The sequence below is a fragment of the Primulina huaijiensis genome, chromosome 14 (genome assembly GCF_012295235.1).
Source record: "Primulina huaijiensis isolate GDHJ02 chromosome 14, ASM1229523v2, whole genome shotgun sequence".
In the NCBI taxonomy this organism is placed as follows: domain Eukaryota; kingdom Viridiplantae; phylum Streptophyta; class Magnoliopsida; order Lamiales; family Gesneriaceae; genus Primulina; species Primulina huaijiensis.
This window is the reverse complement of record NC_133319.1, coordinates 15,758,155-15,783,911: the sequence shown is the minus strand read 5'-3', so window position 1 is coordinate 15,783,911 and position 25,757 is coordinate 15,758,155. Positions and strand designations below refer to the sequence as shown.

General features: G+C 33.1%; 2 protein-coding genes, 2 non-coding genes and 1 pseudogene across 7 annotated transcripts; 2 read left to right on the top strand and 3 right to left on the bottom strand.

The window, feature by feature from the left end:
• Positions 1 to 1,267: 1,267 nt before the first annotated feature.
• Positions 1,268 to 3,957, bottom strand: LOC140957602 (small COPII coat GTPase SAR1A-like; annotated as a pseudogene).
• On the bottom strand, positions 2,167 to 2,284 carry LOC140958132 (small nucleolar RNA snoR83). Its single transcript, XR_012171728.1, has one exon. It is a non-coding gene; the product is annotated as a small nucleolar RNA snoR83 (small nucleolar RNA).
• Positions 3,958 to 6,021: 2,064 nt separating the features above from the next.
• LOC140956517 (uncharacterized) lies at positions 6,022 to 9,330 on the bottom strand. Its single transcript, XM_073413286.1, has 6 exons — positions 8,799 to 9,330; positions 8,305 to 8,652; positions 8,094 to 8,224; positions 7,943 to 8,018; positions 6,533 to 7,871; positions 6,022 to 6,421 (listed from the first exon to the last, which is right to left on the bottom strand). The coding sequence occupies exons 2-5, from the start codon at positions 8,489 to 8,491 to the stop codon at positions 6,556 to 6,558; spliced, it is 1,710 nt and encodes a 569-aa protein (XP_073269387.1). The 5' UTR covers positions 8,492 to 8,652; positions 8,799 to 9,330; the 3' UTR covers positions 6,022 to 6,421; positions 6,533 to 6,555.
• Positions 9,331 to 21,310: 11,980 nt separating this feature from the next.
• LOC140958086 (sm-like protein LSM4) lies at positions 21,311 to 24,721 on the top strand. 4 transcript variants are annotated; one of them, XM_073415483.1, is made up of 8 exons: positions 21,311 to 21,454; positions 21,706 to 21,740; positions 21,850 to 21,891; positions 22,488 to 22,586; positions 22,669 to 22,746; positions 23,738 to 23,774; positions 23,909 to 24,061; positions 24,417 to 24,721. In XM_073415483.1, the coding sequence occupies exons 2-8, from the start codon at positions 21,738 to 21,740 to the stop codon at positions 24,437 to 24,439; spliced, it is 435 nt and encodes a 144-aa protein (XP_073271584.1). In that variant the 5' UTR covers positions 21,311 to 21,454; positions 21,706 to 21,737; the 3' UTR covers positions 24,440 to 24,721. The 4 variants fall into 4 exon arrangements, with proteins under 4 accessions (XP_073271584.1, XP_073271581.1, XP_073271583.1 ...); XM_073415480.1 differs by having other exon boundaries at positions 23,909 to 24,070; positions 24,411 to 24,721; XM_073415482.1 differs by having other exon boundaries at positions 21,314 to 21,454; positions 23,909 to 24,070.
• On the top strand, positions 23,322 to 23,433 carry LOC140958134 (small nucleolar RNA snoR127). Its single transcript, XR_012171730.1, has one exon. It is a non-coding gene; the product is annotated as a small nucleolar RNA snoR127 (small nucleolar RNA).
• Positions 24,722 to 25,757: the final 1,036 nt, after the last annotated feature.

Here is a 25,757-nt window from a genome sequence, read left to right as displayed (position 1 = left end):
CTATTATGCATAATAATGACTATCTAGAACTATAATTTGTAGAGATTGTCAATAAAAAAATAATTGACAAATGACAATATAAATATTATTTAACTCTAGTAAAGCTTCTCAAAATATTTGAAGCTGATTATGAGAAAATATTTTCACTTGTCATGGACGTGTTAACTTAACGGTGATATATGTAGAAAAATCCTCGAAATATTTGATGCTGAAAATATCTTTTTCGCAAGTTGAAGATGGACAAAAAATGTTTGATCTTGAAGTATCATATCTAAGGACAATTTATGCATAGTCATATCTCACAAATGACACTAGTGAGGTATAGCTCTTCTCCAACTCGAAGATATTGGTAACTAGTAAAGGACATGCTCAGTTTTTTCGTAATCTCAAGTAGACTATGGATTTACATAAAGAGATTAACAACAACTGAAGATAATATCATCGATCTTTTTACAAAGTTATCACCTACATCAACTTTTGGCAAATCAAGTACAAGAATGAAATACAAAAAGTTAATAATTTCAGGTGATGCTTGCAACAGGGGAACAATCAAAGTTGTACACTTTTTTCCTTTTTTGATAATTTTCTATCATGGTTTCATAACAAGGATTTTAATGAGGCCGTTATCGAGTAGTGAGAGATGTCGTACTCTTATTCCTTCCCTCGGATTTTGTCCCACATAATTTTTCCTAGTAAAGTTTTAACGAGGTGCATTCATCGTCAGAAGAACATCCGAAGAAAGTATTCATCGTTGCACTCTTTTTCATTCGCTCTGATTTTTTCTTATAAAGTTTTATTGTCAAGGTTTTAATATAACATCACTCGAGTCAAGATGGATTTTCTTATTATAGATGAATCATCTATAATAAGAAAATCCATCTTGACTCGAGTGATGTTATATTAAAACCTTGACAATAAAACTTTATAAGAAAAAATCAGAACGAAGGAAAAAGAGTGCAACGATGAATACTTTCTTCGGATGTTCTTCTGACGATGAATGCACCTCGTTAAAACTTTACAAGGAAAAACTATGTGGACAAAATCCGAGTGAAGGAATAAGAGTACGACATCTCTCACTACTCGATAACGGCCGAGTTCAATAAAAATTAAATTTGAGTATTAACTCTTATAAATTCTCTATATCAATTTGTCTTTTCTCTTGGGATTTATAAGAGATATTTGTTTTTAATTTTTAATTTTAAAAGATGAAACATGAGAGAATAAATAATAAAATGAAAAAGAGGGGATCATATATTAAGCGACTTCTGGTCTGATTTATTAAGATTTAGTATCCAAAATCCACAAAATACTATTCCATACAGGTGAAATAACTCCATGAAACAGAATGAAGACAAGATTGTGTGTCGGAATTAAAATTAAAATAAAAGAAAATGCTTTGGAAGTAAAAACACAAGACATCCAAATTCATAAAATCCTCTACTTGATATATAGCGAGACCCATTTGAAGCCATCTCCATAACCCATTTTTCGGACAATGCTGCACATGAACACCTCGATTGGGCGGACATTAGAATCTCCCAGATCCACCTTTCCTTTGCCGGTAGTAATTCCCGTCAAACCCAAGTGGTAACACAGCTCATCTTCTGAAGCAGCATATGGGATATCGATCTTGTTACCCAGAACCAAGAATGGTACATTGGCCAAGGACTCGTCGGAGAGAAGAGCATCCAGCTCTTTTTTTGACTCAGCAAACCTCTCTTTATCATAGGCATCCACCAAGTAGACAATAGCATCCACCTGCATAACCAATTTCACACATTAGAAAATTCTAACCACATAAACAGGGCAATGCTCTAAGTAACTTGTAGGAAACTGGTATTCAAATGAACAAAATCCTCAACAAGGCTCAACATTAAAAAAACAGTAGCTAGTTTTGGTACATTTCAATGGGCAATTGTCACTTTCTCCACCACTTCTAAAGATTTCAAAGACAATTTTCAAACATTTCACCAACTAATCCAATTTCACCAATGAAAATCCAAACTGAGGAATAAATTGAAACAAGTCTCAGTTAACATTAAAATAGATTCAAAGCACCCAAAATATTAAAATAAATAGTTTTTTTGGAAGGAAAAAAAATATATAGAAAAATCACTTTACTTTGTTTAAGCTCTTAAGGTGATAATTTTGTAATAAACAAAGTTTGCATATCTGGTGAGGTACTATTGAAACACCTACATAAGTAAGGTGCTAAAAGCGAACTCCCATTGCACATTTGGCCCTCCCATGAATCAAATAAACATGTAGAAAGTTCATTCGGGATTATGAAGGCAATACTGGAATACTGATTTCAGCAGCAATCTGGACATAAATGGAGAAACATCATTCAAACATACAGCTGAATTACATACAATAACCCTGGAAGGGGGAAGCTAATAGTTCAGATGCCACACAGGAAATTTTAAAAAGAATAAGAGAAGTCTCTTTTCTATCTCTAATTTGTAAAATGTGACCGCAATACATGGAGTTTCCAACAAACTCCTTCCATTCAGTGAAGAAATCCATGTCAATAAAATATATATCTCTCTTTAGACGCTACAGCAATCATATTCTAAATTTACCTCTAGAATATACTTATAGTACAAATCGATCCTAGGTCACACCACACAGCAGGAATTAGTAAATGCATTTAAATCTCATCCAATAAAAATGCCAATTTCATCAGTTTAACACCATAGAAAACAGTGATTCCACCATAACTAACAAGATGACCGGAATCAAACAGAAAATTCAAGTTACAGGAAAAAAAAAGTTAGAGGAAGTTCAAGAGATCAATACTCGTAAAAAAATCTGCCAAAAGTGTAAAGCTTCAATGTCAAAACAACACAGTTAATATTCCCACAGACAAAGTCAAGAACTAATATTGACGATTAACATGGCAGCAGGAAGATTAACCGAATCGCATTTACTATGCCATATAAATCATACAAAGAGCAATAAGTAAGAAGTCACAACCTCAATATTTGAAAGACAATGTTGCTAATTCCTCATAAATCAATGGTTATAAGAGTTTATAAAGTTATTACCTTGGCATAATAATCCTTCCAAACTCTTCCAGCAATCTGATGTCCACCCAAATCAAAAGCCTTGAACTTGATTTTCCCAATACTTAGTTCCTCTGAAGTTGGATACTGAGTTGGCTGGTGTTGCACCAGTCTCTGTTCATTTCCAGCAACTTAACAATCTCAGATTAATTTCTAACCCAGATACACCAAACGTAACCCAGCAATAAAAACAAGAATAAAAAAGAAAGAAAAGAAAGCGTCGATAGAATTGACATGAAAACACAAATGAGCTAAAGATATCTGCCTGGCCAAAAAAACTTCGAAATTACAGCATTGCATCTTCAATTTTTATCAAATAAAGATAAAAACTCATTTATTTTAGATCTAATAATTGGATCACTGACCTATCTAGAACTGTAATGATTCATTTATAATAGTAATAAAAAAAAAACTCAAAAGAAAATCACATAGGAGTTTCATCTTGTGAAATAACTAAAAATGACCTTTCTTACACAACCAATCAATTTGTAATGCATCCTAGCAACGGATTACATATTACAAGCAAAAAAAAAAAAAAAAGGCAAATTAAATCGACCTCGTCTTTGTGCATATGGAGCAGCGTGGTTTTGCCGGCATTATCGAGCCCTAGAAAAAGGATTTTCGCCTCCTTCTGCCACAGCCCAGCGATGCGAGCACTCCATAAAACCAATCCACCAAGAACATTTTATTTTTTCTCGAGCAATAAGCTCGCGGATCAATCCACCTCCAATTCAATCAGTCGCATAAAACAAAGAATCAATCCAACGAACGCTTTACCGTTAGTAATCTTTCCAAGCTCGATCGCTGGAGCTTTTTCAGTAGTGTTGTGGGAATTATAATGTAATATTAATATTGACAAATAATACGAAATCCCTATATCAAATTCCACATTTCAACCCCTTTACTGTGTGTTCGGAACCATAAAATTATATCAAATTCGGTGGAATTTGAAATATAAAATACTGATTTAGTCATTTGACAAAAAAGGAGATTTCAATTTGATAGGATTTAGGTCAATATTTTCTTCCTACCAAAAGAAATTTGTTGTTATAAACCCATGTGAAGTGTAATCAAATTTATAATCCAAATATTTTGTTTATCATGGAATGAAACAATGTTTCAATTTAGATACAGGGAAGTTCCCCTCCTCAACTAAACGTGTAACCAAACCGAATCTAAAATATTACAAAAATATAAATATTCGAGCTCGAAACATGTTTGCTATTCATATTTCGATTCGAAGTTCGAAAAAACGAAAAATTTTGATTCGAGCTCGATTTGAAACGAAGTTCAGGCTCAAATTTGATTCGAATTATTCGAATCTTGGTTCAAATAGAATCGAACGCCCGCTCGAAATATCTCAAATTTGAACCATAATTGAGCATTTTCTAATTTCTAACCAATATGTGACATGCATACAATAGAATTTTGGATATTATCTCAAGGCATTGACTTGTTCAGGTGGAACTTGGCTTAATAGCACAAGCCATTGTGATATCTTGCATTTTCAGTATTGATTCGAACTCGATATTATTACAATTGGGACGAGCTAATTCGATCGTAATTACATCAAGAATAAATATAGGTTGTACTATATTTTGGAATTTAAAGTTGGCAGATCGAAGATACAATGAAAAATTTCATCAAACATGTAATAAAAAATTTCACCAGCTCATACATTTAAAATATGCAAGTCATGATATCCAAAAATCAAGCTATATCTGGAATCCGAATCCAAACTAGATATGAGTAGAGCCACAGCCTGATCCCATGCTACCTCCCAAGTCAAGCCATTGTTGCTTTTACATACCAAAAAATACAAGAAAGTTTTACAAAATAAAAAAGAAAAGTTCCACACTTCCAAATTTGAAGACCTGCGCAACAATCAAAATAGTCATATTCATGAACATGACTCTAACCTGCAACACAAAAAAAAATTAAGATGTAAGCATATAATGCTTCCTTTGATATCTGAAATCTGCTGCATATTCAAATAAACATGTTAGTAAACTCAAATAAAGTCAAATACTTTATCGAATTTCTCCCAATCATCTTCAGTTGGACAATGAATTATGTAGCTTGGTTCCCCATCTTTAAATCTTGGAAAAACTTCTTTGAAATCAGTTGTTGTTCCCAACATCTCATAAGTTGAATTTCATCTTGTCTTGCAATCATCAACCAGTTTTCTTTCATTTAATTTCAACTGCTTCACAATTTCAGTAAATTGAACGAGTCTAGCGTTTGTTCTTCTGATGAAATCCATGCTCTGACGAAGTACATGAACAATCCCCTTAATTTCACTGAGTCCATCTTGAGCTATATAAGATTTAAAATATGCGCACAACATCGCACATGGAATAATTTCCCCCCACAAACATGCTTTTTGTTTATTCTCAAGAAATCTTCCTTCACGTAAAAAATCTGCAACACCATTAGCACTTGCATTATCAACAGAAACAGTAAACACCTTATTTTCAATTTCCCATTGCCTTGCATATTTTAGAAGAGTATCTGAAATTTGAGGACCACCACGAGGGGGAGGTATATGAAAGAAATTGAGAACATGTTTATTCAATTTCCAAGATGAGTTAATCCAGTGACCGGTGATGACTGATGACCATGTACTCTAATTTTTGATTTTTCGACTTCCATAAATATGTTGTGAAGCTAATCTTTTCTATACGTTTCAACAAACAATGCCATTTTTTCTTCTCGGTTCCATACATGGTTCGCTGTCGCAGTCGTGGAGATCGGAACGGATGCTACCGTTCCAATTACAATGAAATTTCGCGGAACGGTCGCAGAACGGATATTTAAAAAAATATTATAAATATATAAAAATTAAAAATTTTGGAAAATATTTAGAAATATAAAAATTAAAATAAATATCATTTAAATAGATTATTTGATGTAAATAAGAAATTTGAATATTTTTAAAATTTTATTAACAATTTATTGAACACAATTTATATCGTCATTATATTTAAAATATTTACAACCATATCAAAAATTAAATATACTATTAAAAATTATTTGTATTTAATTAATTAAAACTTTAAAATATTTTCGATTGGATATATATAAGTTCGCACAAATTTGAATCAATTTAGAGTGATGGACTAATAATAAGCATCAAATCTTATATAAAGTGATGTTACAAATTATTTAACATCAATTAAAATAGAAATATTTTATAATTAACTTAGTTTTTTTCACACTTTGTAATGAAAATTTCTCAACAGAAATAGTTGACTTGCGGTATCTTCTTTATTAGTCTTTCATTGATGGATGTAGCGGGAAGAAGACTCAAGATTCACCATCTCACATCAACAGATGTGCTTTGCTTTCCAATGTTCCTAGTGAAATTAATGTTAAGCTTATTAAATTACTCATATCATATGATAATATAATAACAATGAGAAATGAAATATAAGTTGATGAAAACAAACATTTATATAGAAAGGTACCTGTAAATGTTATATCATCGAGACTAATACCATGAAGAATGACGTGGAGGAACAAAATCATTAGTGTATTCTTCGTCGGGATTCAGTTGAGAAAATTGATCTCCACCATATGGTTGCTGATATAAACCAGTGTTAAATTGTCCTAGTGGATATGCATTGAATAGTGGATTTGAAACTGAATGTATATGGTGTAATGAGGGAGAATTTAATAATGTATCGTCACGACGATGGTAGTCTCCAAATTCTTGATGTCCAAAAGAATTACTGGCCTCACTTGAAGATATAGAACCATGACCATCATGTCTAATACCAGTGGCTGCTGGTGCTTGAGGATTATGATATCTATTTCGGCCACTATTAGAAAATCTCTCAAATTGATTATTCCTAGAACTAGTGTATTGAGACGATCCATAATCATGAGATGATAAATCATCATGTCTTGTGCTATAATCATGAGAATACCCAAAGTCTGGTTCATTATATCCAATGACACCACGACCAAAATCTTGAGAGCTCCAATGGTAATTTCTCGAATCATCTCCAAACTGAAATTGATGGTGACCCCCCAAGCCCAAATTTTTTATTTCCTCTTCAACACGCATATATGAATATGAAGATCCACTAAAATGTTCATCATCTTCAGCACTCGAGAACCCTGTCAAACTTTCTAAAAAGCGACGTTGTTCTTCTATCCCAGGACGATACCCATGATCAGTGTCTTGTGTTGCATAATAATTCTCTTTCCCCCGTGCCCATGACATGCCAGTATCATATTGATCATCTTGACATGCTTGATCAGCATCTCCATGTTTTTTGCCGCTTTCCCGATTGTTCCCATCACCACTATCATCATTGTCGTCACTTTTATCGTCATTGTCAGTTTCATCACTTTCATTTAATATGTTTCCTTTTTCTTTTGATAATCTTGAGGTGCCCTCATTGTTTTTGTTCTTGTTGCTCTCTTGGGCATTTGATATTTCATAACCTTGATATAACCATTCTAAGTCATCATCTTGCAACACAGAGGGTTCATTATCTCTAGTCCATTCATTTAAAATATCATCATCGTTGAATATGTGATCAAGATCTATAGGATTATAGTAATCATCATCTCCACTTTTTTGCATCAAATTTCGTACTCTTAACCGCATATTGTAATGGACATATACCAATTTATGCAATTTTTCAATCGCCAAACGATTGCGAAGCTTAGTATGTATTAAAGACCATGTGCTCCAATTTCTCTCACAACCAGAAGATGAACATGTTTGACTAAGAACTTTAATTGCAAGTTTTCTTAGGTGGGGAGCTTCTTCACCATACTCATTCCACCATTCAGCTGAGAAATGAAACATATGATATATATTGTATAACTTTAATATCTATGAAAAAACATAAAGAAATTCAAACCTGGAAGACTTTTTTTAACCGCCATTTTTGCAAGTGGGGATCCAAACTCTCCAATTTGTTCAGTAAACAATTTAATCTGTGAAGCATGTTTGATAAAAACTATAGTATAGTGGATATAAAATATGTTAAGCAAAACTTATAAATATCATACCTCATTAATCATTGCAGCTTGTGTATTTAAATCGGGCTCTAGTCTTTTGATTACTGTCTTCAATCCTCGTCTTACTTCATCAGTGTAAACACAGGTTCCAGAATATTGGAGCATTGGATTGAGAAAATATGCTAAAAACACACAAATTTAAAATTATATAACGATAACCACAACAATGGATTTATTTTTTGTAAATATAATCTAATTTTACCTGCAGCATGTAGGTGTTGGTGTAATTGATTATACCAACGCTCATCAATCACATCCCAGTACAATTGCCAGTCTTTCACACTTTCTTTTATAGATAATTTAGCTCTATCCATTGCTTCATATATAATCGACAGCGTTGGCTTATTGTCTTGATCAACCAACTTCAAAACTTTGACGAGAGGTTCCATTGCTGTGCATATATCACGAGCCGACTTCCAAAATTTTGTGTCCAAAATGATTGCTGTAATTTTTTCGACATCTTTTCTTCTCTTGCTTGTATTGTTGTACTCATGCCACTCAACTGAAGTGCACAATCTCTTCAAATCTTGACAATACCGGACGAGACTTTCTAAAGAAATAAATTCAGTAGGCAAGCGAGTGATTCCAGGTCTCAACAATTCACGATTATTTGTGTAGATTTTCTAAGTTCACGATTTTGTCACTATTGTATATAAAACTTGTTATTTTCTTTGCTTTATCAATGCACCTTTTCACCTTTGTCATCTTACCAATATCTTCAAGCATAAGATCAATGCAGTGTGCAGCACAAGGTGACCAAAAAACATGTGAGGTCTTTCAATCATCAATTTTTGTCCAGCAGCTTTGTTTGCACTTTCACTATCTGTAACCACATGTACAACATTTTCTTCTCCAATATCGTCAATAACATTATTCAAAAGAGATAATATAAAATCGGCTGTCTTTCTTTTGTTTGTGCAATCCACTGAACTATGAAATATCATGTTGCGATCGCAGTATATCATAAAATTAATGATAAGATGCTTGTTGCGTGTGCTCCAACCATCACACATTATTGTACATCCATATTTTGGCCATTTGGATTTTAATGTATTCAAATATATAGTGATATCTTCTACCTCCTCTTCCAGGAAAACACCACCTATTTGACGTCCCGAAGGACCTTGTACTCCAAGTCCAACATCCGCGATGGTATTAATCATTGCTTGGTAGTATGGACCACTATCTGCTGCATGAAATGGAATTGCATTGTATATAAACCATTTTGAAATAGTCTTTGACCTTTTCAGGAGCAAACCAATTTTTTATACTCTTTCGTTTTGTTGAAAACATGTAAGAATCCTCTCGTACCTAAAGCTACGAGTCATCTGTTTTCTTAAATTGGGATTTGCACTTGGTGATGATGAACTACCACCAACATTTCCTAAAATTAAATAATATAATCTAATCAGAATTTTTATATTACTCCATTAAAATTAAGTTTTTAAAATGATACATTAATTTTGAACCATATCGGATTCAACTATAAAAATAAAATATTTATTTACCTGAACCATATCGGTTTTGCATATCTTCCTAAAATGCTCTTGTTCTACGACTTTCTTTCATTGCTTTTCGCAGTGCCCTATTTTCTATATCTTGTAAAGTTTCTTCATAGGTATTATCAAATTTATCATCATCTCCACTGTCACTGCAATTATCGAGTCCGTGTATGCTCTGTTGAATTGCATTAATAACAATTTCTTTCTTTTTTTTGATTAAATTTCTCTCGTTCTTAGTATCTTGAAGATGTTTTCAGAACATCAATGTTATTTCTTTTGGAGCTTTAGTGCATGACTCAACATTTCCAGCAACATGAGCAATATGTTGCTTTAATCTTGTAATTCCACCAGTTATAATTTTTCCACAAAGTTTGCATTGTATTGTCTTTCTATCACCTCCGATGGATTTACCAAACTCCCAACCAATATCGAGTTTTGGAGCCATTGTTCATAGGATTTACTGATTTACACTTTAAAATAAAGAAAATGATAAATTGTATCAAGAAAAAAGTGTAACTGATTTGCATTTTAAAATAATAAACCAAATATATAATAATGTATATATTTATTTAAATTGTTTTTTCACTGTCTGGTTTTTTTTTTCTTTCCAAACTTCTTTAATTATACTAACTTATTAATTGCTTAATTTAAAATTAAGATACGACAAAAGATTTTATTAAGATGAATTTAGTCGCTCTTCAATGGATAAGGGCCAGGGAAATACAGTATTCGTAATCCTATTATGAACACTTTTATAAATTCCTAATTTTATTTTATTTTTTTTAAAATACTTGCATATGCTCTGTTTCGTACTAGAATAAATCAACGATCAATAATAAATATAATTAAAAAAATCAATAACGTTACCTCTTAATATTCACTAGTACGAAATAAATTATCAGATCAACGATCAAATTAATAACATGTCAATGTTAAACATTATTACAAAAAATACAATACAAAACAACATTAATTCAATAATAATAAAATAAATTAATACCTGAATCAGAAGAAATACTTCTACTTGGGATGAAAATATGCGAAGATCGGTGGTGTTGAATTGNAATATAAGGCATCTTACCCGGCCGAAAGGCTACATCTAGTACCGGGCCTATGATTTGATGAAAATTCATCTCCTCAACCATTGCCGCACGCCGGTGAAGTTTTATTTCCTTGTTGGGTGTAGCGGGTATCTCGATGTCAAGGCAGGGAATGGAATGTTTCGAGGCTAATAAGGCCTTTGGTGCCTTGCGAAGAAACATCTTTTAGTCTAGTAACCATAGTATGGAAGGGTCCTTAGATATTCTTTAGCGTCTAGAGATGGGTTTGGGTGGAGGTGGTGGTATAGGGAGAAAAACTACAAGATCAATGGCTGGGTGATTTAGCAACGGTTTTTATTCAACCGTCGCCGATTTTAATTTGGCGACGGTTTTATTCAAACCGTCGCTAACTATAGCGACGGTTTTATTAAACCCGTCGCCGATGTTAAATCGGCGACTGTTTTATTAAAACCGTTGCCAAATTAAAATCGGTGACGGTTGAATAAAAATCGTCGCTACATACATAAAACCGTCGCTAGTAGCGACAGTTCAAAACAAAACCGTCGCGAATTGCGTTCCGGTTCCGTTCCACCGTTATATCACCATTTTCAACCGTTATATCCCCGTTTTCGGTATATAAAACGCCGATACAAGCCATCAACCTACACACCCCGGAACCTCGTCAAGGTTGCTGACGTTCCGGTTCCGGAACGCCCGTTTCATTCCCGTTTCGGCGAACCATGGTTCCATATATCACTGAACAACTCTTTTTGCTGTTGTTCGTGATATACGAGTCCATTTGGGCATTCCACATCCACAAAACATATTAAAACCTTATTCTTCTACTAATGTAAATGGATGTTCATGTATTAGTATCCATGTGGCAGCTGCTTCTTTCATGCGTTCCATGCAAACTTTCCATCAAGTAACAAAGGTGACATAGTTGTATCTACACATTCGAAGAATAACAATAGATGTTGTTGTTTGAGTTTATCCTCAATTTTATTTTTAGACTCCAAGTGACGGACACAAATTTCTAAATGTCGTATTAAGTGTGATGTAGTACCTGACCCTACTTTTGCGACGAGTTGATGACAAAGTTTGCGCTTGTACATTAACTTATTCTCAATACCTTTTAGGTCTTCAATCTCAGTCATCTCTGACCATACTTCAGATCCCTTTTGTCTCTTTGGCTTATGAAGTTGAATATCATCATCAATTATCATGTCCCCTTTATCTATTTATTTGTTCTTGGCTCTCATTTGAATCTAACAAAACTTGGACGTTGGCTGAATTTATTGTTGGAGTAGAATCAACCATAACTGAAAAAGAACAAGGTATCCTTTAGCTTGAATATAGAAAGATAAACTATTAAACTTCTCATGTATTCTTTGCTTCATCATATATAAATAGATAAATACCTGGATACAAAATCACAAACATAATCTCCTTGTGCTTCAGGATTCCATAGTAACAATAAAGAATATGCTAAACAGGAACTAGAACACTCACACAATCATCAAGGTTGTATTTCACAAAAGTAATTAAATGGAAATAAAAATTTCACGACCATCAAACATGTTAGATCATCATAGTCATCAGAAAGACACAAATGAAACAGTAGAACTGTAACAAGCACATCACAGTAAAAAAGGTTGAATCCCATACCTGCAAAGCAATGATTATAGAAGAAAATGCATCAAAAAAGGGCATAAACATATGTAAATACTCTGGGAACTAGAAGATTTGCTTGGAGATGTTGCTGCTCTGCTGCTTCTCTTATTGGAAAGCGAGGCCTGCTTGCTTGAACCCCTTGGATCTAAGTAAGCAACAATAATTTCATTTATCACTTAGAATATGTCATAAAAGTACCAGGAATGTCCCAATCTACGCTTATTCATACAAATTCAAAAGAAGATACTTACGATTACGTGGATCTTAGATGCGAAGTTAGATTTCGCCCCTTTGAATTTTGATAATCACCGATTCAAGTTCGTTCGAATACGAATCAAATATATTTATTGAGTCAGCTCAAAAAGCTCATGAACCAGTTTGATTTGTTTGGATATTCTGTTAGAGTAGATGTCCTGCAAGCCAATTGTTGGCTAGGGATTTTATTGACTCAGTTGTAATAAACAATCTTAATTTTAATATAATTTAACTTTTAATGGTTTCTTTTTACTTTATCTGTATACTCATACAAGCAGCATAGATAAAGTCCTNTTTTTACTTTATCTGTATACCCATACAAGCAGCATAGATAAAGTCCTTGATTATGCTTTAATACAAATGAATCGTAATTCGATGTTGAAACTCATTTATAAACACTGCATATTCTAAATTCGTTCCTAGTCGATTTAGCCGTATAAAACATGGATAAAGGTCGTTTGAGCTTGAGACTAGCATCTGTGATGTTGTGTATTGTGTTTCTTGGTAAGGGCATAGAGATATCCAAACATGCAGATGGGTAGTCATATGATGATTATATCGAACAACCCTCCCTCGGACTTTCCAAGTGGTTATCATTCATCGAGAGGATAAGTCCGTGGTTATGATTGTACACCATTAGTCCTTACGAACCGGGACAACACTAAACTCTATATGCTAGGGCTGTGCTTTGACTCGTTTACCGGCTCCAGGAGAGTCATCAGGTGGCGAGGTTGGGTACAGTTGCGATACATATAGGAGCCAGTGCATTGTAGTCGGGGATTCACCGCTCACCTACGGGTGTGGATATCCCATGTGATCTGAAGTAATAATAGTGCATGGGATCTCTGTCCAGAGTATGAGATGTACGTTGGAAAAGGAGTTTTCCAAATAGTACACGTGATGCCACTATTATATGTGTCACATAGTTATCGAATTAATATGCAACCCTCGATGAACCAATTGTTACAGATTCGATCGGGATATATGAGATGAAGGGACCGTACTGTACGTTAATCATAATCGACTGGTTCTTGTAGGCACTATCAGTGATACCTAGGGGATCATGGTGCGATGCTACAAGACTCTCTTACGATGATCTGATGGGTGCAATCAGAAATGAGTTCTGACAGTTTTGATCAAGGTGTTGATGAAAAGAATGGGGCTAACTAGGGTAAGCTCGAATAAGAATAAATGTTATTCTGAATCACAAGGAGTTGTGAATCCACGGCTAGCTGTATCCCTGAACCATTGAGGGTCACACAAGCATTGGATCGTTTGTTCCTGTTGAGAGAATAAATTCAAGGAGTTGAATTTATATTATGATATAGTAAATTCAAGGAGTTGAATTTATGATAATTAAATTTTGAGAAAATAAATTCAAGGAGTTGAATTTATGAGATAGTAAATTCAAGAAGTTGAATTTCTGAAATTTGGAGAGAATAAATTCAAGGAGTTGAATTTATAAAATTTGAGAATTTAATTTATTAAACTCAAATGTTGAGTTTATTAAATATTAAATTTTGGAGGTAATAAATTCAAGGAGTTGAATTTATAATTTAAATATTAAATTCAAATGTTGAATTTATAAGGGATTTAAATTAAATGTAATGGGTATATGTATAATGGGCTTGTAGGAGTACAAGACCAACATACATATTATTAAGGTTCTTAATTGAACTTTAAAAGATTAATTAATTAATTAAACTAGTTGGACTAGAATAATTAATTGATTAATCCCATTAAGTATTTAATTTTATTAATGGACTCTAAGCTTATATATATGTGTATTAGGCTTAAGGTTAAAAATAATTCATTCACAATTTTCGAAAATCCTCCTCCTTCTCTCCTCAAAATTCGGCCACTTCCTTTTGAAGGAAAACTTTGAGCCGTCTCTCGTTTTCAATCTCCAACGTAAAAACTTCTTCTAATTTTTCTAGTGCGAATTAGAAGAGGAACAAATCATCTAGTCGTGGACCTGATTAGAAGAAAGGAGTCCTTGAAGAAAGTTCGTAGAGATTCATCAAGAACTAGATCCGTCAATACCGGATTAGTTGGAGCCAAGTGATTTAATCACCAAAGGTAAAAGTTTTAAACATCCTATGCATGTTTAATTAAAAACCATACGAGTGTCCAAATATATTTTGATTGTCAAAATAAAATAAAAATTTTAAAACTTCCACTGCGTTTGGGCACGAGAAAACCGAAATCCAACATATTCAACTATAACAAGTTAGCAAGCAACAAATTCATTAGAATTAGAACTTTCCATAAATATTATAAATTTTTTTGAATTTTTTCATCTTCTTTCAACTTGGCTAGTGGTGTGTCTCTTCGAATAATCCATTAGAATATATAAGAAATCTTTATCTAATTTTCCACCCGTTCATGAGTTTTATCGCTTCTAGTATGTAAATACATGTCTCGACCGATATTTTCTTTATTGTAAGAAAAGTTGTCTGTTTACTGTCAAATTCAATGATAAATTTTTTACTAAAAAAAATATCAATCATAAATTGATAATCGTTTTATTTTTCTTTTTTCTAAGTATTGAATTAATTTTAAATTCATTTGTAAATCAAGGTTGTATTTCACTATTCATACGTCATTATAACTAAGCACAATTTCAAAATATCAAATATGATGCTTCATAATATTCACGTAAGTACCAAATACTACTTTCAAATTTGAGTTGAAAATGACCGATAGGGATGTTTACCTATTGGCTATTAGTTTCTTCCAAACGTAGCCCAAGGGTTTTTTCTTGTTCCTTGCTCTAGGTTGTTCTGTCCTCCATGTTTGTAGGAAGGTTAAGTTTTATCTCGACATACACACGGGACTGTTGGTTGAGGCCAATATAATAGCAGCGGCTCAATTGAAGAATTGAAGAGATAAAGTGAAATAAATGGTCTTAACACTTTTGTTGATGGCATACACGTCTATGTTGTATATATCTTTGATATCCCATAGATGAGCCCACTAGGGTTAGGCCCAAACAAGATTTGGGACCCTTGGCCCATCCTCAGCCAAGGTGGAAGGTCCATCACAGGCCCAAACATGATATTTATAGGAGAATACTTGGGCCCGTGATGAGCCTTCCACCTTGACTGAGATGGTCTAGGGGTCCAAATCCTACTATCCATGAGGTGTCAATCTTCTTGGTGAAAAATCGGATGCAGAACATGTTTTCAAAACATTATATGCAATGGTTGAAACACAATTTCTAGAAGAAAAAAATATTCGAGTGTTTAGAAGTGATACTGGGAAGGAATATTTTAATAAAATTTTAGGATTGTTCTTTCAGAAAAAGATATAGTTAATCATAGCTTGTGTAAATATACTACAACAAAGTGGGGTGGCAGAGAGAAAAAATAAGCACCTTCTAGAAGTAGCTAGGTCTTTAATGCTTACTACTAGAGTACCTAAATAACTTATGGGGGGAAGTTATGCCCACCATTACCAATTTAATTAATCAAATTTCATCAAGATTTTTGAATTTTCGAATACCCTTGACCGTTTTTAAAGAAACCTTTCCTTTTTACTCACCGTGATAAATTAGATACCAATGCTTTTAACCGTGTTTTCATTGATTGTTCCCCAACACAGAAAGGGTACAAATGCTTTGACGCAAAACAAAACGATCTTTTGTGTTCGCAGATGTCGCCTTTTTTTTTTTTTTTTTTTTTTTTTTTTTTTTTTTTTTTTTTNTTTTTTACTACTACTCTTCGAGGGAAGAATGAAATGGAAGACTCGTTTAATTTGGATACTGATACTTCAAATGGTGCACATAAAATTTCAAATTTTGATTTTATTATTAATGTAGATATAGACACTTCTTGTGTAGAAGAGGAACAACCTAACTTAGTGTCTATCGATAACATTGATGCAAGAAATGTTAATGAGATGATGACTAATGACTCACGATTCGGGCAAGTCTATGCAAGGAGACAACGACTTCAAAGTAAACACGACACCATGCTTCCACACGACCAGGAGTCTAATTCGAAAACAGATCCGAGTTCCACATCGTCTTCAACTCCAGGTAATATATATTTGAGCTATTTTATGTTGAACCAAATGCTTCATAATCTTTATATCTTCCTATTGTTTATCGAAAAGTTGTTAGGAAATGTACTCAACACCCAATGTCTAATCACATATCCTACATAAAACCTGTCTAAGAGAATATTTGCAATCACTAAGAAAATGATTATTGACTTCTGGATTTTAATAATCAGTTTTTTTTGTTTCTTAAATTCAGATTCAGCGTCAACTTCTGCGTAATTTAATTCAAATCCATAAGCTATTGGGTTGCTGATTTTGCTTCTATGAAAGTGATTTTAGTAAGAAGTTGTTATAATCAATTATTTATTAAATACTATATATCTACGTTTGAATTTCAGCTTCAGTTTTGTTTTCAAATACTACTCACTTCTCATTTTTCTTTATTTCTCTATAATCTATAAATGTAATCACCTCTTTAAAAGCAAAATCTGTTGCAAAAACTCCTTAAGTCATATTCCAGTTTCATCTCGCAATTATGTAGTGTGGATATTCCTAAGACTATACACGAGGATCTAAATGTTTCGGAATAGAAGAAGGTTGTCCTTGAGGAAATGAATGCTTTGGAGAAAAATAGAATATGAAAGATGACATCACTTGTCACGCCCCGAAACTCAGGATTGACACCAACGTTGTTTAACAATCACACAATTGCAAACAACAAGCCTTTGTAGCACAGTGTAAACCGAAACCAGTTTATATCATAATTTAAACGAAATAACCATTGTCTTTACAATACCGAATTTAAAAAAAAACGACAGAATGTAATGCGAAAACGTTACAACCGAATAATAATAAACTTAAACTTAATCTAAACTCTTGGACATTCACCATCCCCAGAATTGTTCGGACTCTTCTTCTCGAGTTCTTCTTCAAGCTTATCTGGGAAGGGTTGTAAGGAGGGTGAGTATTTTGGAAAATACTCAGCAAGTGGGGGCGTATCGAGCACAATAAAACAACATGCATAAATTTCGAAACAACATGACTTGCATACATAATTCATAACACATGATTAACATTGACCAGCACTAAGATTCATCTACTTTCTATGTTTACTGCTATCGGTCTCTAATTTTTACTCCTCTAAGGGGACGAGGTCGTATAGCGGTTATATCCCCCATCGCGTAAGGGTACGTCATGGTTGGGATTCTCATCCATATACAGTCGAGTCCTCACAGTGCTTAAAACCGTATGACAATTACAAGAAAGGAATAGAAGAAAGGATTGTACTCGACTATTTTCGAAAACAAGAGTATGCATAACCGAAAATTCAAACTTTAAAACAGCCCACTTACAGTATTTGAATGCTAAAAACGTGGAGTGCACGGCCTAGGATTTGATTGCTTCTTGCCCCTTGTTTTCGAAGCTAACTTCGGGACAATTTTCATGTAGAGTTTTGCCTAGGGGAGCTGCTGAATTTTGAGATTTTCAGCAAGGGATTTTCGAAAATTTTGTGTAGGGAATGCTAGGGGTTGATGGATATTTATAGGAGAGGAGTATGGGGCTAAGTATGGCATCTAAATCATGCTCAAAATTGCCTCAATCTCACAATATTTGACTCCAAATATCCTTGCTTATTTCGAAAATTCAGCTACCTAAGTTGTGAGATTTATTTATTGATCCCATTACCTTTCACTAATTCGAAAATATCAAGGCTAGGTGTAAGGATTTGTGTAAAGATTTTGATGGATTATTTCCAATTAACCTAGTATCTATCCATCATAACAATTAGGCAAAATAATAAAGGAGAATTTTCGAATTTTACTAGCAATATTCATGCCTTAATTCTTCTAAAATTGTATGATATCTCAATCTTGTAAATCTCCTCCCAAATTTCGAAATTTTGCATGCCTTAATGTAGATATTATTGACTTGGTATTAAAGATTTCCCATAAAATATTTTTCAATAAGCATGTCTTATCTAATACAATAAAATCTTATGTTAAAAAATTTTCTTACAAATAATAATTATATGGTCGAAAATTCAGTTCTCACATCACTACCTCAAGAAAAACAAATAGTGTGTTGCAAAAGGGTGCTTATGTGAAGTTCGACTTTGATGGGTCCTCAGAACGTCACCAAAGAACGACTCGTTGCCAAGGGTTTTACACAAACTTATAGAATTGATTATCAGGAAACTTTTGCGCCTCTAGCAAAACAAAAAATAGTTCGAGTATTGCTCTCCCTCACTATAAATCTTGATTAGTCGTTGTATAAGTTGGATGTTTAAATTGCATTCCTCCACGATGAGTTAGAGGAGGAAGTCTTTATGGATGTTCCACTAGGTTTTGAAGAAATATTTGGGCAGCAAAGTATGTAGACCGAAGAAAATCACTTGGTTTAAAACAACCTCCACAACTATGGTTTGAAAAATTTTCTGGATAAGTTGAGAAACAAGGATACATTCGAAGACAATCCGATCACACAATATTTGTGAAACACAACAAAGGTGTTAAGATGGTTGTTTTAATATTTTTTATGTTCATAATATAATTCTTCATTCTTAACATAAAATATCCCATATAACCATTAATTAATTTAAAAAAAATTAATTGATTGATCAAATCATGTATCTTGTAAATATGTCACTAACCGCCACAATTAGTAAATAAATTAAGAAATTAAATAGAATATTTATTTAATTTTTAATTAATTTATCCATAATTAATTTCTTGTAAAATCATATTTTACTTTAAATAATTAAAATTAAATTATATATTTTATAAAAAAAATTATCTTTAACTTTACCAAAAATAAATTTAGAGGTAAATTAGTCAAAATTTCATAATTTTTCAACTTAATCTAAATTTATTTAAAAATTATAAAATTCACCTCGTTTTGGGCCCACGGTCTTTGAATTGTTCGGGCAACGTTAGCTTTGCGTTGTAAGATGACCGAACTATTTGGTCAACACACCCATGTTCGAAAACATTTTTTTTTGTTTAGGGATCAGTTCACGTGCTGCATTGCGTCTGCCCGAACAGTTTCAAGCAATGCATGTTAAAAAAATGTTTTTTTTTAAAATTTTCTGTACAGTAAAATTTCCCCTGAGGGTGCAATTTTCCGAAACTTTTCTTATGCGGATAAAAATAATAAACTCAACATGATTAATCAATAAAAACATAAAAACCATACTATTTGGAGAAACCTAGGCTTTAATATTATTCTTGGTGTATCGTTTTTCGTAGCCAAGACGCGGTTGAAGTTTTAAATTTTTAATTTGATAATGCAAATTAATTTTGGGCAGTCGTATGGTTTTAATTCAACAATAGATTGTTTATAAAATTTACCTTCTAACATAACGTTTGGAAATTATTCCAACTATTCTGGGATTAACAGAGATAACTCTTGTTGTAAATCCCAACGAACAAATCACGTCTCTTTTGAAGATTTGGAAGTCTTCCTTCAATTATTATTCAAGATCTAATCAATTCGTTATTTGAATATCTTCTAGTTTGTACTAAAAAAATTTTGTGTCTATCAATATGCTTTCATAACTTATAGATATGTGACCAACTCTAGGTAGGTCACCTACAATTTTGATTGACCTAAGATTTTGATACCCCATGAGATTGGCTCGGCTCCCTATTGATAGCCCGAGAAAATTCATGCCCAATATCCAGATAGCTCCGGGAGTTCATCTTAATAGCTAGTGTTCACGGAGGCAGCTTCATTCAGCCGGATCCATTATGTCATCTAGGAACCCATCATGAACTCTATTTACCCAAATTCGTTGGGAGGTCATCCGAGAGCTTACCCTAGCCGACCTCCCATACTTCCATAATCTAGTCAATCACCTAGGTGTGCCCGACCTCCCAGCAACATCTCATCCGAACTTAAAGCATGTCCGTTTCTTGAACACACAATACTCTCTCTATTTTCCTATTGTCTGATTTGATCATCGTACGGGTTACGCGGAACAACCTTCCGAGAGCCCCTTCTAACGTTCTTGTTTATGTTTCCAGATCCGAAGGTCCTACTCGAGCTTTCAAAATGAGATCCGACCTTCCTACAGGCCTCACAATTTTCATCTACATCAGATTTGTTCCTAATATTTAGGACTTGAATAGTCCATGTCAATCAAAATTCTTCCACATATTCATCTGATAATCTCGATCGATAATCCGATATCAGCAATTGACAACTATATGTTTTTGTATTATACTTACATTTTAATAACAAAATTATTTATTTAATTAAATTTTTATTTTTTTATTTGAATAGTATATAAAAGTTACTTATATTTGGAAGGATAAAATTTATGTGGCACTTGTCTATAAATAAATAACAAACTATATTTCCATCTATAAATATTTGTTTCAGATTTCGAAAGATATAAAAACTTATGTATTTTTTGAACCATGATATAAGATTTAGTATAATATATTATAGCTAAATAACCCAAAGTTAAGATTATCTTAAAAATATGCTCTAAATTCGTTTTTGTATTATCTTATCAATAAAAATAGTAAGTCTACTGTGAGACGGTCTCATGAATTTTTATTTGTGAGACAGGTCAACCCTACCGATATTCACAATAAAAAGTAATACTCTTAGCATAAAAAGTAATATTTTTTCATGGATGACTCAATTAAGATATTCGACCCACGAAATTAATTCGAGAGACCGTCTCATAAGAGTTTTTGTGCAATAAAAAATATACGAATAAAATCTCCTAAACACATATGGATTTTCTGTAGTACTTCCAGAACAAATTTTTGGTTTCCTTGTCCAGCTCACCCTAAACCTACTCGCTTACTATAAAGGAAGCGTTAGTTTCAAATTAACAAATAATAATCCGCCATTCTTTAGGGTTTTGGAGGTACTTCGGGAACAGGAGAGCAAATTTTATCTCAATTATTTTTGCTTTTGTTCTTCGTTTTTCTTCTCGAAACTGTGCTGAAAACATGAACAGAAATCATTGCGTTGCTATGTGAAATAGTGATTTTAGTACCTTACTTCCTCTGTTTCTATGTTGCGAATCGATCAATAATCTATTTGTTGCGTGTTTTTTTTCCTGATCTATAGTTATTTTTATTGATTTTAAATTTTAAATTGTTTTGCCCTTCGCAGAATTCGATTAGTTGTTCGATACCATCAGAAATATGGTATGCTTTTGTTCAAGTAAAAGTTAGGGCTTTTTTTTAAATTTTTTCTTTTAAGTTGTTTTTTTTTTAAATGTGATTCTGAATGGTGAACCGTCTCCTTTTTTTACAGCTTCCGCTTTCGCTGCTTAAGACTGCACAAGGGCATCCCATGGTAAATTTTCCGTATTATATATATAACTCTCTATGACTTCGTACCTTGCTGATTGTTTTCTGCTAGTGATTGCTGACGTTCAAGGTCTTCTCCCGTGATTTTCAATGGTTGGTGCTAAGAAAGGATTGGGTTTGGAGCTCAAAATTTTTCATTAAATTGTGTGAATCTGGTAAAAGATGCTGCAAGAGACTGACAAATAATAAATTTAACTTGATGAATGTGAATTTGGTGATAATTACTTGTTAATGTTGGTTCTTCTACTCTGTTGTTTTTTGTTGTAGTTTGGCATACTCTTATGGGTGGCGACTCACAGTGAGATGTGTAGACCACATGATAAATATTACTTGCTCTTCAAAAATGGATTAACTGAAAATTCGACACTGCTAGGTCTTTAACTAAGTAAAAAATGTTAAGCATGATTAATTTGAATAATTTCTGTTCCAAGATTATTTCTTTAACCCATTGAATATAATTTCATAGCAAGCAGTCGACTGGGAATCGTCAAAGTTTTATTCGCGTTTCTTTGAATTTTGATATGTACATTTTTTTCTCGCATTTTAATGCAATTCTCTGTGAAATATTTGTTATGACGGCAGCTGGTGGAGCTGAAAAACGGTGAAACTTATAATGGGCATTTGGTGAATTGTGATACTTGGATGAATATCCATCTTCGAGAAGTAATCTGTACGTCAAAGGTAGTGCTTATCTTTATCTATATATGCTTTATAAGTTCTGTTAGTTTACTGTGGCTATGCTCAAAATTGTTGATGCTCGTAGGATGGAGATCGATTTTGGAGAATGCCAGAATGCTACATTCGTGGGAATACGATTAAGTACCTCCGAGTACCAGATGAGGTAAGTTTAAATTTTAAATTTTTATTTGCAAGTACTTTCTTCGAATTATGGTTCTTTTGCCCACATATTACAACGTTCATCATAATGGATGTTAGGCAATTGCCATTATCTCAATATCAAAATCACTCTTCAATTCTGATTAACCGCTTTCGCTATCTTGGGCCTGGATCATGGTTTGTGTTGTTTATGGTGGGGGAACTAAGGACATGTCGACCGTTGCATCTCTTAAGTAAATGATTTGATGATTGACATCTCCCAGCCTTTTCAATTGATTTAATATATTGGCAGTATTTTGGCAAGTCCACATTTAAGTCATTAAAAAAACCAAAACCCTCCGTAAACACTTTTTCCTTCAAGGTATAACTGATGAAAATGTTTTAAGCAGTTTGTATTTAGGGATTTGGCTATTTTAGGATAATCACAAAAGTTTTTGAATGGTCAATTCTTTAGTTAATGTACTCTGTAGGGTGCCTTCTTCATTTAATGAAGGACTTTACAACCACACTTATTCAAACTTCAAATTGTTAGTAGCCTTGATTATTATTGCTTTTATATCTCTCTTTCACTCTGCTGCTCTGGAATGATGTACCTTAGCCAAATCAGACATCAATGTGCTTCAAAAAGTTGTTTATTGATGCTTTTGTCAACTGTTTTTTGAATGCTTTTTGGTATCATTGCTTCTGTAGAGTGGCACAAACTTCATTTGGACCCCTTTTGATGAAGTGCAACTATCTGACAATAAAAACAGGGATTGGTTGATAGCTGACTGGAACCTTTTTGTTTTAATTTCTTTTATTTTTCTTTTCATTCTGCTTTTGAAAGTAGTCTGGCTTTGCTTTTCGTAATCCCTGTTTCTTTGACTAAAATGAAGCTAAATTAAAACACACAAAAACCAAAATGCTTGATTCCACTATCTTGTATGACCTTTATTAATTTATCATTATGGTGCTGTTTTGTTATCATAATTTATGGGTTATAAATTATTTTCCAGGTCATTGACAAAGTTCAGGAAGAAACCAAGAGATCGGGTATTTAAATAATTAAATCTATATTTTAAACTTTCAGTTTGTCTACAACAGATTTTATCATGTAGCATTAAACTTTCCTTTTTATTGAAAACATGGCAGTGCTCTCATTTTATTATGATAATTTATCTCTTCAGACAGAAAACCACCTGGAGTTGGACGTGGAAGAGGAAGAGGTAGAGATGACAACTCAGCTGGAAGATCCTCGAAAGGAATTGGGCGTGGTGTTATAGATGATGGAGGTGGCAGAGGAGGCCGAGGAAAGGGTCTGTCTGGCAGCAAAACATCTGGTAACAGAGGTAAGGATGAATAATCTTTTTTTTTTCCAACTCATAAAGTACTACCATGATCAGTTTTCCGTGGTTGGAACCTAGTGCCTATGTTCTGATTTGTACAAGAGTATTAATCCTCGTGCGCCAACAAAGTGAAATAGTTCAGTTGGTAACGAATCCTAGAAAGAGAGGCACTCATGATTCGGATAATGTCATAAAATTTTAAATAAGAGAGATTGCTTATGAAGCTGTGCCCCTCTAAATTAAATTTCTTGCCTGCCTCTATTTTTTTGGTTTTGTATCTCAATAGCTGAAGATGCTTTCCTTTTTGTTTGCTTGTAATAGAATAATTTATGAATTTTTATAGTCGCAGGTGGAGGTCGCGGACGTGGTTGATGTGTAAAAGCCGGGGAGGCTAGTGTATCGTGTGCGTAAATTGCCCTTTTATTGGCATCGTTATTATTATAGGATATGTCGAGCTACGAAGTTGGACGGGAAGTTTTACCTGTCATTCAGTTGAAATCATCATTTTATAAGATTGAACTTTTTTCTCTTTTCTTGTTTTTTGAGATACTTGACAGGTATTTATTTAGTTTTGGTTTATGATCAAAGTATATTCTGTGTTGAACATGTTGTATTTCTTGGTACTAGAAAGTTATGATGAAAGTTTAGTTTTTTTTTTTTTGGCTATGTAAATGAAAATGCATGTTGTCCCTCAAAAAGCCAATGTTGGTTTCTGGTACGAATAATTGTTTAAAACAGAATTAAGAAAAAATAAAGAGATTCTTTAATTCAAGTTTCAATTTATAATTTACTTTCTAGAGCTTAAAATTTTAGTTTGAATTCTCCAATTATGTTATAATTGAGTTATAAATGATACTAGAGTCGATGTAAAATTATTTCAAATATACAATGTTAATATTACTTTGTAATTAAATGTTTGAAGATATTTTCTCAAAAATTATGGATCCGAATATATATTCGAAATTAAATATTTACATGATTTATTTGGATACTTTGAAATATTTAAAAGAAGAGTTAACCAAGATTATATATTAGGTGAAAAGAAGAACAAATCAGAATCTTAAGGTAAACTTATTATTCAAAGTAACAAGTTCCTAAATATAGTCTCAGATTCCTCTAAACTATCCGGAGATTTTAGAGAGATCCAAAAGACGGTACATGACTATGACAATCGGCTATACTATGTATCACATATAATCGAGCAAATCCTTGAAAACAAAAAGAAATTCTTGGAACATTAAAAGATATTCAAATAAGAATCCAAACTCTAGAACAACAATCAAATTCTAGCAAAAGAATCTCGGAAGGAAGTTTACCACCATTATTTGGTACTAAACCCTCGTTACACCAAAGAGGGAAGACCAAGGTAATGCCAAAATCTTTAACCGACGAAGAAAAAATGATCAATCTGATTAAAACTATCTCAAAAAAGAAATTAAGCTCACAACAACTATAGAAAATATTGGTCTAGAAGATCTTTCAGACCTTGCATCGTCTTTTGCGAATCTCAAGGTCGTATATCTGAAGATGAATACAAGAGGGACGAACCTCCTTCAATAACTTGATCATCTTCTTATGAACCACCGAGAGAAAATGTAGGATATCATAATACAAATATGAGAGGAACCAAAAAAAAGTTCCATTTAGATGGAGAAGCATACACAACGAAAATAACGTCAAAGAGAAATCA